The 13,717-nt window shown below is 45.5% G+C and overlaps 1 protein-coding gene across 1 annotated transcript in view; it reads left to right on the top strand.

Moving 5' to 3' along the window:
• Positions 1-13,717, top strand: part of atp10d (ATPase phospholipid transporting 10D) — a 133,197-nt gene that overhangs the window by 93,439 nt on the left and 26,041 nt on the right. The window contains exons 19-21 of the mRNA XM_080751388.1: positions 3,570-3,754; positions 5,905-6,193; positions 10,348-10,424. Coding sequence (XP_080607514.1) covers positions 3,570-3,754; positions 5,905-6,193; positions 10,348-10,424 — 551 coding nt within the window. The remainder of the gene's footprint in view (positions 1-3,569; positions 3,755-5,904; positions 6,194-10,347; positions 10,425-13,717) is intronic.

The raw sequence follows: 13,717 nt of genomic DNA, 5'->3' as shown, positions 1-13,717 counted from the left end.
GGTCATGGTTGGGTGTCCAGTCTCCTTTAAAACCTCCAAAGATGAAGACACGACTTCCCACCATGCAACAGCAGCCATGAATCATCCAGATCGGGTCATTCTCCTTGGGCTCAACCTCCTTCCAGGAGAAGGTCTCTGGACTGAGTTTCCACATATCATGGCAGGATTCTAAAGCATCAGGTTTCCGTTTATCACCACCAAATATGTACAGCTCTCCATTGCAGGCAAAGGCTGAATGATCAAAGCGTTCTTCTGGAAGATGCTTTGCAGAAGGAATGTCCAGCCAGCAGTCGGTCTCCGTGTCAAATACTCTGGTGTTGTTGTAGTACACCCCGTCCCCTATTCCCCCAAATACAAACATCTTTGTCCCGATGATGGTGGCAGAGTGGAGTGTTGAAACAGGAGGCAGAGTTCCTCTGGTGTTAATTAAGGACCAGACCACCGTGGTGGTGTCCAGCTTGTACGTGTCATTAGTCTTTCCACCTGCCTGGGTCCATCCTCCATGAATATACATGACCTTCCCCAAGACACAGGCTGAATGGTACCTTCTCCACTCTGGAACGGTCCCAGAAACCCTTGTCATGATCCACCTGTGGGCGTCTACATCAAATGCATAAAGCATGGCATTGTAACATTCATGCATTTTATTCCATCCTCCCCAGAGGTAGACGATATCTTCAATGATCACAGCTGTGTGGTCATAGCCATCACAGGGAACCTCAGGAGGAAGTTCTCCTGTTGTAGTCGTCACTGGGGGCAACCTCCTCCATCTCAGAGACACTGTGTTGAAGACGCCACTTTGATCTGAACTTCTGAAGGTTCTCTTGCGTTGTTATTGTAATCTCCAAATGTGTACACTTTGTGTCCCACCGATTCAGCAACACCAAGGGTGTTATCTGGGGCACCTGGCAGCTTCACTGTACAGTGCATTATCTGACAGACCTTCAACAACAACACTGTTTGAAACGATACCTTAACAACCTTGCTCTGTAAAACAGTCTTATTGAACATGAGACCGTTTATATAGGAGGCCAGTCTATGATGTCATTTAGTGTGACGTCATAGAATGTCCATATTTGCTCCAAGTAAGAGCCCACATATTACGCCTCCCAGTGTGAAATGTAGGTTCCAAAAAGCTTTTGTAGTTCATGAGTAGATTCACATCAATCCTATACACAATACCCACCATAGCGGCGCCAATAATACACTAGTCACTTCAGAGACTTTTTGAAGCGGTCCCGTACATGTTTTTTTGAGGATTCCCATAGATTCCCAAGGAGTGGCTTTGTCTGTCCCGTACATGTCCCGTGCATGCAGAATTGAGGATTGGTCAAGCTTCACATGACAATTTTGCCCTCCAGACAAAATCATTCATTCATTCAGAATTCATAAAAATATAGAACTAAAGCACATAGAAAGTATCTAGAACACAGAATGTATAGATCTAGAACACAGATTTCACAGCTCTAGAACACATAGAATAAAAATTCACCGCTTCACTTTGAACCGAGGTTTGATTTTTTATTTATTTATTACCTCATTCTGGAGATCCTCGCGGCCGTGCCAGCTCGTGGCCACGCTGTGTGTGTTCTTTCGTTACGGTAAAATATAATCCATAACGGTACATTCTATGCTCCACCGAGAGAGAGAGCTGAAATGGCCCGGTCACGAGACGTAAGGAGAGGGAAGGAAAACAAAGGAGAGAAAACAGCTGTTTTCCCCAGCGTGGACACTGTGGAGGAAGTGAAACTGCCTCACATTGCGGCCGCGTTGCATCATGGGATATGGAGTTTCTTAGCTCACCAGCGGCTCCGAGAGCAGGCAAACACCTGGTTACCATGGTACCCAGCTAACCCGACCACAGTGGTGTTTTCTCAGCCGTGGCTGGGCACCGTTAACCAGAGAAAACACGCCTGTGGCCGGGGTAGGCAGAAGATGAGTTCAAACTGGCCAATGGGAGGGCAGGCAGACCGGCAGAGTGATGTACTGTAGGTGTGAGAACTACCGTATTTGCTGGACTATAAGCCGCACCTGAATATAAGCCGCACCAGCTAAATTTAGAACAAAAAAACACATGTTTACATATATAAGCCGCACCTGACTATAAGCCGCAGGTGTCCTTCCTGCTTCCCGCTAGAGCGCCCCTGGTGGCTGTTAGCTGTACAAATCTATATATAAATCCTTGTTAAAGACCATTGTAAAACTAACTGGCCGTTTGCTGTAAAAATCTATATATAAGCCGCACCGTTGTATAAGCCGCAGGGTTCAAAACATTGGAAAAAAGCCGCGGCTTATAGTCAGGCAATTACAGTAGTTGAGTAAATGTAGTTACTTTCCACCACTGCATGAAGGCACGTTCAAAAGTTTTTTTTTTTCTCTCTCCGCCTCCACATATTCCACCTCTCTGCCTCTCATATAAACGCTCAGCGGTGTATTCAATGACAGAGACCCCGAACGGGTAACACTTTACTGAAAGGTCACCCCTATAATGCACTATAGTCACATTTACCAGTAAGACTCCCTAAATCGGGAGATAAGCGACCGTCAGGTCGCATACACAAACTTTGGAAGGTAATGGTAGCCAATCAGGAGGAAATGGGACAGAACCATGTTGATGACATGACTTTAGAGATACTGTGTACCGGTTTGTGTGATTTTAGGGCAAAATCTGTAGGAGCAGTGTCCAAAAATGTGTCTTGCAAGAATCGGCCTCATGGTGGCGCTAGAAGAGGGCCATGTGAGAAATGGTTAGGGGGTAGTGATTTGGCAGCCAAGGAGTGTGTGTGCAAAGTTTGGCATGGATCGGGGCAACGGTGCGAGAGATATGAGAAGGGCAAAAGTTTGACTTGTGACAGACAGACCGGTGGAGGTTTTGAAAGTAACTGCGACCTGACGGTTGTAATAATGCATTATAATGTGCTTATAGGGCATTATAACACAGTATAAATGTTTAACCCATTTAGGCTTAGAATTATTGAATGCTTTAACCAGTGAAAAATAGCAGATATACAAGCTGCAAGCTTGTAGATCTGCTATTTTTGGAAAAAAACGTGAAAATTTGTGCAAATCTTTGAATATATGCATTTTCAAAGCGAACGTTTGTAACTCAAATTTTGCTTCTGGGGGATCCCTGGAACTAAATATTTTGAGATGGGGGTCCGTGGCCAAATACATATCATTGTGGGGGTCCTTCACATGAAAAGGCTTGAGAACCACTGACATAGTAGTCTCTCAAGAACAGACTAACTGAGCTCTAGTTGAAGTGAAAAGGACCTTTTCTTTGACGATGGCTGGCCAGATTGCTGACATAGAAACATAGGGTTTTTCAAAAAACCTTAGAAGGATTCAAAAGACACTTATAAAATCGGGTCAAAATTCTAATTTTCACGATTTTTCAAAAATAGCAGATCTACAAGCTCGCAGCGTGGCACTCGGTGCCGCGCTGTGAGCTTGTATATCTGCTATTTTTCAATAGTTAAAGCATAAAATAATAATACACAATAATGTGTACCTGTTTTAAAGGCATTACAACACACAGTATAATGTTTACCAACCATGGCTGTGTGCAGGTGCCACAGGGATCGTGGACCGGCTGCAGGAGGACGTCCCAGAGACCATCGAGGCGCTCCAGAAGGCCGGGGTCAAAGTGTGGGTCCTCACCGGGGACAAGCAGGAGACGGCCGTCAACATCGCCTGTGCCTGCAAGCTGCTCCAAGCCAACGATCGACTCCTCACCGCAAACTGTGGCAGCAAGGTTAGACGTTATCGCAGTAGATGTGTTAAACTGATCAGGGAGCTCACCTATGTAATCTTCTAGATGGGGACTGAGCTTTGGTTAGACCTCCTGTACGTTGGTCCCTCCAGGTTAACATAGCGTCGGGAGGTTAGCCTTGATTTCACCATGTTAGCATTCACCAGCGTTAGTTTTACTGAGTTTAGGGGTAAGGTTAAGGCAAGGTTGTTTGCTATTGGTTTGATTGTACCGTTAGGATAAGCTGGATCTGCCTAACTACTCTAACCAAACCAATGTTCATAAAGGCATAACTGGCAACCAGCACAGTTGAACAGGAATTATATGTATAGACGCCCCTATCTTACCTGTCCCAAGGCAGGGCATACACACTATGTTTTTTTCTTTATTCACCAACTTGTAACAGTGTGCTTCGTTAACTCTTACGTAGCCTCGGGATCCAGGCATTTTCAAGAAGAAAAAGCCTGGGCAAAGCCCCAAGTAACTGTGGTTCAGAACCGTTCAGCCAATCAGGCGAGTCTGTGTGTATACAAACACATTCATCCCTCCACTCTATTACAGGCATCACAGAGGTCGTTGTCTTTGATGCTTTCATTGATAAGAGAGATCACTAACGAGCTATTGACACTTGTATGTCTCAATGAATCAATTACCGCAGTTCACAACCTCTTTGAAGTTCAAAGGGAGCAATTAAGAGCTGACCAGCCCCTGAAAAAAACAGATCAGTGAATAAATGCCATTGGCCGACAGGAGCCAACCGGCTCGAGTATATCCCCGCCTTTCTGGGTCAAAGAACGTTCGCGCTAGGCCAGTGTAACTCTTACAGGACTGATTGAGTTGCGAAAGGCTAAATTCAGTTCACCAGAAACACAAGCCTGTTCGATCAACCTCACGAATGGATTTAGCAATTGTTCATTTTTTTTTCTCTGAATGCTGTTGTTGTGTTGTATGTTAGGATGCTAATCTGCTGATTGTTGTTGTGTTGTATGCAGGCACGTGCACACATAGACATAGACATGCCCCTTTATCCGTCTGTAAAAAGTGCCCTCTCCAGACCATGAATGCAGTTTTTACTATGGTGAAAGAAATACAAACTACCCCCCCCTTTCCATGCCATACCTGAAGGCAGCATTCAAGAGAATTGCCTCGTCCAAACTCTCCTGAACTTGAATGCAGCATCTTATATTGAAAGAATTGCTCTCTCTGTGTAGAAATCCATGCTGTACGCCACATCTCCAGTATTCACTTGATTATGCTTTGTTCAGTGTGGTATCAAGCACCGAAAATAGCCGACCTCCAAGCTCACAACGCGCCGCCGCTGTGAGCTTGGAGGTCGGCTATTTTCAATATTTTCTAACCTAACCCTACGTCCAAACCGGGTAAATCCCCACTGTCAGGTGAAAAGAAGCAACTTGGACTCCTCATGGATAGAAGGAAGCATGAGGTCAGTCCGTTGTCTCCCCAGGTGTGGCAGAGGGAGAGCAGAGCCCAGGATTACATAGGCAATTGGCACTGGGTGAAAATGGGTTTCAAAATCGTGGGATAACAATTTATTTAGAACGGGTACACATTATTGCGTATCATTATTTTATGCTTTAACTATTGAAAAATAGAAGATATACAAGCTCGGTGCCGCGCTGCGAGCTTGTAGATCTGCTATTTTTGAAAAATCATGAAAATTTTTGTGTCTTTTGAATCCTTCTAAGATTTTTTGAAAAACCTATGTTTATATGTCAGCAATCTGGCCAGCCATCGTCAAAGAAAAGGTCCTTTTCACTTAACTGGAGCTCAGTTAGTCTGTTCTTGAGAGACTACTATGTCAGTGGTTCTCAAACGTTTTCATGTGAAGGACCCCCAAACTGATATTTATTTGGCCACGGACCCCCATCTCAAAATATCTAGTTCCAGGGACCACCCAGAAGCAAAATCTGAGTTACAAACGCTTTAAAAATACATTTTTTCAAAGATTTGCTCAAACTTTCACAACTTTTTCAAAAATAGCAGATCTACAAGCTCGCAGCTTTCATATCTGCTATTTTTCACTGCTTAAAGCATTCAATAATTCCAGGCCTAAATGGGTTTAAAAGGCCCTTGTAGAAATGTCAGCCCCTGCCTCTCTTAACATTCTCTGCACGTCCCTGGGTCTACGTCAGGAGGCGTGTGCGGCCCTTCTCCAGGACCTCATAGTGGAGGTGGAGCGCGGCCGGGTGCAGGGTCTGAGCGCCGCGCGGGAGGGGCAGGGTCCCCCGCCTGCAGCGGGCTTCACGCTGGTGATGGACGGCCGCACGCTGAACTGGGCGCTGCAGGAGGACCTGAAGGAGGCCTTCCTGGAGCTGTCGGGCCGCTGCCAGGCGGTCATCTGCTGCCGCTCCACCCCGCTGCAGAAGAGCCAGGTGGTCCGCCTGGTCAGGGACCACCTCAACGTCATGACGCTGGCCATAGGTGAGGACTGGACTGAAACTATGCTTCATTCTAATTATTAATCTATACGTCATGACCCTGGCCATAGGTGAGCAGTGGACTGAAACTATGCTTCATTCTAATTATTAATCTGGTCAGGGACCACCTCAACGTCATGACGCTGGCCATAGGTGAGCAGTGGACTGAAACCATGCTTCATTCTAATTATTAATCTATACGTCATGACCCTGGCCATAGGTGAGCAGTGGACCGAAACTGTGCTTCATTCTAATTATTAATCTATACGTCATGACGCTGGCTATAGGTGAGCAGTGGACTGAAACTATGCTTCATTCTAATTGTTAATCTGATCAGGGACCACCTCAACGTCATGACGCTGGCCATAGGTGAGCAGAGGACCGAAACCATGCTTCATTCTAATTATTAAACTATACGTCATGACCCTGGCCATAGGTGAGCAGAGGACCGAAACCATGCTTCATTCTAATTATTAATCTATACGTCATGACGCTGGCCATAGGTGAGCAGAGGACCGAAACCATGCTTCATTCTAATTATTAATCTATACGTCATGACCCTGGCCATAGGTGAGCAGTGGACCGAAACCATGCTTCATTCTAATTATTAAACTATACGTCATGACCCTGGCCATAGGTGAGCAGTGGACCGAAACCATGCTTCATTCTAATTATTAAACTATACGTCATGACCCTGGCCATAGGTGAGCAGTGGACTGAAACTATGCTTCATTCTAATTGTTAATCTGATCAGGGACCACCTCAACGTCATGACGCTGGCCATAGGTGAGCAGTGGACCGAAACTATGCTTCATTCTAATTATTAAACTGGTCAGGGACCACCTCAACGTCATGACGCTGGCCATAGGTGAGCAGTGGACTGAAACTATGCTTCATTCTAATTATTAAACTATACGTCATGACCCTGGCCATAGGTGAGCAGTGGACTGAAACTATGCTTCATTCTAATTATTAAACTATACGTCATGACCCTGGCCATAGGTGAGCAGTGGACTGAAACTATGCTTCATTCTAATTATTAAACTATACGTCATGACCCTGGCCATAGGTGAGCAGTGGACCGAAACTATGCTTCATTCTAATTATTAAACTGGTCAGGGACCACCTCAACGTCATGACGCTGGCCATAGGTGAGCAGCGGACTGAAACTATGCTTCATTCTAATTACTAGAACCTGGGCCGCCCTTCGGGCTGGGCCGGCCCTTCGGGCGGCCCAGCGTCTAGTCGGCGACCTGGCCAACTCGGAACAATGTAAATAGGGAATGAATGCCCCGCCCTTTAATGCAAACCCCATTATACCTGTTTTCATAGGACCCGTTTTGACCATCTGTCTGCCTGTGTCCATTTATGCCCATATATGGAGGTATCTGTATCTGTCTGTCTGTCTGTCGGCGTCCATTTTATGTCCATATATGGAGATCACTGCAGTTATAGTTCTGGGTCCATTTTATGCCCATATATGCCCATATATGGAGATATCTGTCTATCTGCGTCCATTTTATGCCCATATATGGAGATCTCTGTATCTGTCTGTCTGTGTCCCTTTTATGCCCGTATATGGAGATCTTTGTGATTCTGCGTCCATTGTATGCCCATATATGCCATATATGGAGATATCTGTTTATCTGCGTCCATTTTATGCCCATATATGAGATCTCTGTCGCTTTTTTGCCCATATATGAAGATCTCTGCACACACAGTACCGGTTGCGGAAAACTCTGATGTCAGACATCAGCTCCTCATACGGGCATTCATTTTATTCCCATATATGGAGAACGCGCGTGCCGGTGGGACGAACGGTTCTCGAGATACGCGGATTACATACATACATACACACGCACAGAGATTTTTTGTTGACTCATGTGGCGTACGTGATGTCAGAGCCTTTTATGAAGTGATGTCACAATGAGTCGGCGCTTGCGCCGATGCCGATTTCCTCCGGAACAGCCTGATGTCAACAATCAGCCCGCATAAGGAGATTCCGAACGTTTCGTGCCGATCTCTGCACACACAGTACCGGTTGCGGAAAACTCTGATATCAGACATCAACTCCTCATACGGGCATTCATTTTATTCCCATATATGGAGAACGCGCGTGCCGGTGGGAAGAACGGTTCTCGAGATACGCGGATTACATACATACATACACACGCACAGAGATTTTTTGTTGACTCGTGGCGTACGTGATGTCAGAGCCTTTTATGAAGTGATGTCACAATGAGTCAGTGCTTGCGCTGATGCCGATTTCCTCCGGAACAGCCTGATGTCAACAATCAACCCCGCATAAGGAGATTCCGAACGTTTCGCGCCGGTTCGGGAAAAGCGCGCGTCGGGTCGGGTCGAGACCCGGCACTGCACTCCGTGCCGCGGCGGGGAACGCGTGTGCCGAATCTGAAGCCGGTGGGACGAACGGTTCTCGAGATACGCGGATTACAGACACACAGACATACAGACAGACAGACACACACGCAGAGACTTCTCGCATTTATAGATAGATTAACCTATACGTCATGACGCTGGCCATAGGTGAGCAGTGGACTGAAACTATGCTTCATTCTAATTATTAATCTATACGTCATGACCCTGGCCATAGGTGAGCAGTGGACTGAAACCATGCTTCATTCTAATTATTAAACTATACGTCATGACCCTGGCCATAGGTGAGCAGAATTCTAATTATTAATCTGGTCAGGGACCACCTCAACGTCATGACGCTGGCCATAGGTGAGCAGTGGACTGAAACTATGCTTCATTCTAATTATTAATCTATACGTCATGACCCTGGCCATAGGTGAGCAGAATTCTAATTATTAATCTGGTCAGGGACCACCTCAACGTCATGACGCTGGCCATAGGTGAGCAGTGGACTGAAACTATGCTTCATTCTAATTATTAAACTATACGTCATGACGCTGGCCATAGGTGAGCAGTGGACCGAAACCATGCTTCATTCTAATTATTAAACTATACGTCATGACCCTGGCCATAGGTGAGCAGTGGACCGAAACCATGCTTCATTCTAATTATTAAACTATACGTCATGACCCTGGCCATAGGTGAGCAGTGGACCGAAACCATGCTTCATTCTAATTATTAAACTGGTCAGGGACCACCTCAACGTCATGACCCTGGCCATAGGTGAGCAGCGGACTGAAACTATGCTTCATTCTAAATATTAATCTGTTGATTCATTTAACCTTTGAGAAATCATAGAACATGGGTCTTCAACAGGGGGTCCGGGACCCCTAGGGGGTCCTCAGAGTTACTACAGGGGGTCCTCCAAATCTTTGTGTGATATAAACCTTTTTTCTCCTTTTTTGTATTAACCACTCTTGAACCCTATGGTGTCCATATTCTCAGAACTTTAGTCAGATCTACAAGCTCACAACGCCTCGCAGCGCGAGGCGTTGTGAGCTTGTAGATCTGCTATTTTTGGCAAAGAGCTTTGGTGTAGAGGAGAAAAAGAGCAGACTAAGTACAGAGTGAAAGGTCACGTTTATTAAGTATTGACGGTTCAACACAAATTGACATGAATCCAAAATACACTGATGATTGTGCTGTCAAACGATGAAACTATATGCTTCATCTCTCACTCGGCTAAGGGGTCCTTGGCCTGAAAACGTTGAAGACCTCTGTCACAGAATATTCAGCGTAGCTCTGTGTTAACATGCTAATCCCGACCCACAGGTTGAGAACCCCTGCAATAGCTTGCTGCTCCGAGCACTGGAAACCAGTGCTAATAATAATCATTTAGAAATCCTATTTCTACCACTTTTTGTGGTCACATGTTCAAATACTGGATTCTGATTGGCTTAAAACAGTGGTAAATCAGTCAACAACCTTGAGTTGGCTCATGGACCCCGCCCACTGAAACAAGTAATGCTTGTAACTAAAGATCCTTGCAAGTTACAACTGTGTTTTCTTTCATTTATATGTAAAAAGTGGTAGAAAAGCAATTTACCATTCGAGATCATGGGTCGTTGGCTGATTTACCACTGTTTCAGGCAACAAAATGGTAAATCAGCCAACAACCCACTCCCTCTCATGGTAAATGGCTTACTTGACCCAGGCCTGATTGGAGCCAGCTGTATCATGTTCAGGGTGTTTGGGTGTGTCTAATGTGTCTCTGTCATACAGGTGACGGTGCCAACGATGTCAGCATGATCCAGGTGGCCGATGTGGGCATTGGCATATCTGGCCAGGAGGGAATGCAGGTAACACATGATGACTTCCACAAGCATTTAGCTTAATATCTGGCCAGGAGGGCATGCAGGTAACACATGATGACTTCCACAAGCATTTAGCTTAATATCTGGCCAGGAGGGCATGCAGGTAACACATGATGACTTCCACAAGCATTTATCTTAATATCTGGCCAGGAGGGCATGCAGGTAACACATGATGACTTCTACAAGCATTTAGCTTAATATCTGGCCAGGAGGGCATGCAGGTAACACATGATGACTTCCACAAGCATTTAGCTTAATATCTGGCCAGGAGGGCATGCAGGTAACACACGATGACTTCCACAAGCATTTAGCTTAATATCTGGCCAGGAGGGCATGCAGGTAACACATGATGACTTCCACAAGCATTTATCTTAATATCTGTCCAGGAGGGAATGCAGGTAACACACGATGACTTCCACAAGCATTTAGCTTAATATCTGACCAGGAGGGAATGCAGGTAACACATGATGACTTCCACAAGCATTTAGCTTAATATCTGGCCAGGAGGGCATGCAGGTAACACACGATGACTTCCACAAGCATTTAGCTTAATATCTGGCCAGGAGGGCATGCAGGTAACACATGATGACTTCCACAAGCATTTATCTTAATATCTGTCCAGGAGGGAATGCAGGTAACACATGATGACTTCCACAAGCATTTATCTTAATATCTGGCCAGGAGGGAATGCAGGTAACACACGATGACTTCCACAAGCATTTAGCTTAATATCTGGCCAGGAGGGAATGCAGGTAACACATGATGACTTCTACAAGCATTTAGCTTAATATCTGACCAGGAGGGAATGCAGGTAACACATGATGACTTCCACAAGCATTTAGCTTAATATCTGGCCAGGAGGGCATGCAGGTAACACATGATGACTTCCACAAGCATTTAGCTTAATATCTGGCCAGGAGGGCATGTAGGTAACACACGATGACTTCTACAAGCATTTAGCTTAATATCTGGCCAGGAGGGCATGTAGGTAACACATGATGACTTCCACAAGCATTTAGCTTAATATCTGGCCAGGAGGGCATGCAGGTAACACATGATGACTTCCACAAGCATTTAGCTTAATATCTGGCCAGGAGGGCATGCAGGTAACACACGATGACTTCCACAAGCATTTAGCTTAATATCTGGCCAGGAGGGCATGCAGGTAACACACGATGACTTCTACAAGCATTTAGCTTAATATCTGGCCAGGAGGGAATGCAGGTAACACACGATGACTTCTACAAGCATTTAGCTTAATATCTGGCCAGGAGGGCATGTAGGTAACACACGATGACTTCTACAAGCATTTAGCTTAATATCTGGCCAGGAGGGCATGTAGGTAACACATGATGACTTCCACAAGCATTTAGCTTAATATCTGGCCAGGAGGGCATGCAGGTAACACATGATGACTTCCACAAGCATTTAGCTTAATATCTGGCCAGGAGGGCATGCAGGTAACACATGATGACTTCCACAAGCATTTATCTTAATATCTGGCCAGGAGGGAATGCAGGTAACACATGATGACTTCCACAAGCATTTAGCTTAATATCTGGCCAGGAGGGCATGCAGGTAAAACATGATGACTTCCACTAGCATTTAGCTTAATATCTGGCCAGGAGGGAATGCAGGTAACACACGATGACTTCCACAAGCATTTAGCTTAATATCTGGCCAGGAGGGCATGCAGGTAACACATGATGACTTCTACAAGCATTTAGCTTAATATCTGGCCAGGAGGGCATGCAGGTAACACACGATGACTTCCACAAGCATTTAGCTTAATATCTGGCCAGGAGGGCATGCAGGTAACACACGATGACTTCCACAAGCATTTAGCTTAATATCTGGCCAGGAGGGCATGTAGGTAACACATGATGACTTCCACAAGCATTTAGCTTAATATCTGGCCAGGAGGGAATGCAGGTAACACATGATGACTTCCACAAGCATTTAGCTTAATATCTGGCCAGGAGGGAATGCAGGTAACACATGATGACTTCCACAAGCATTTAGCTTAATATCTGTCCAGGAGGGAATGCAGGTAACACACGATGACTTCTACAAGCATTTAGCTTAATATCTGGCCAGGAGGGCATGCAGGTAACACACGATGACTTCTACAAGCATTTAGCTTAATATCTGGCCAGGAGGGCATGCAGGTAACACATGATGACTTCCACAAGCATTTAGCTTAATATCTGGCCAGGAGGGCATGCAGGTAACACATGATGACTTCCACAAGCATTTAGCTTAATATCTGGCCAGGAGGGCATGCAGGTAACACATGATGACTTCCACAAGCATTTAGCTTAATATCTGGCCAGGAGGGCATGCAGGTAACACATGATGACTTCCACAAGCATTTAGCTTAATATCTGGCCAGGAGGGCATGCAGGTAACACACGATGACTTCCACAAGCATTTAGCTTAATATCTGGCCAGGAGGGCATGCAGGTAACACATGATGACTTCCACAAGCATTTAGCTTAATATCTGGCCAGGAGGGCATGCAGGTAACACACGATGACTTCCACAAGCATTTAGCTTAATATCTGGCCAGGAGGGCATGCAGGTAACACACGATGACTTCCACAAGCATTTAGCTTAATATCTGGCCAGGAGGGCATGCAGGTAACACACGATGACTTCCACAAGCATTTAGCTTAATATCTGGCCAGGAGGGCATGCAGGTAACACATGATGACTTCCACAAGCATTTAGCTTAATATCTGGCCAGGAGGGAATGCAGGTAACACACGATGACTTCCACAAGCATTTAGCTTAATATCTGACCAGGAGGGCATGCAGGTAACACATGATGACTTCCACAAGCATTTATCTTAATATCTGGCCAGGAGGGCATGCAGGTAACACATGATGACTTCCACAAGCATTTAGCTTAATATCTGGCCAGGAGGGCATGCAGGTAACACATGATGACTTCTACAAGCATTTAGCTTAATATCTGGCCAGGAGGGCATGCAGGTAACACACGATGACTTCCACAAGCATTTAGCTTAATATCTGGCCAGGAGGGCATGCAGGTAACACACGATGACTTCCACAAGCATTTAGCTTAATATCTGGCCAGGAGGGCATGTAGGTAACACACGATGACTTCTACAAGCATTTAGCTTAATATCTGGCCAGGAGGGCATGTAGGTAACACATGATGACTTCCACAAGCATTTAGCTTAATATCTGGCCAGGAGGGCATGCAGGTAACACATGATGACTTCCACAAGCATTTAGCTTAATATCTGGCCAGG

Source organism: Nannobrachium achirus (genome assembly GCF_963921795.1).
Source record: "Nannobrachium achirus genome assembly, chromosome: 20".
Classification (NCBI taxonomy): Eukaryota; Metazoa; Chordata; class Actinopteri; order Myctophiformes; family Myctophidae; genus Nannobrachium; species Nannobrachium achirus.
The sequence above is the reverse complement of the archived record's forward strand: the minus strand, read 5'-3'. Positions and strand labels throughout refer to the sequence as shown.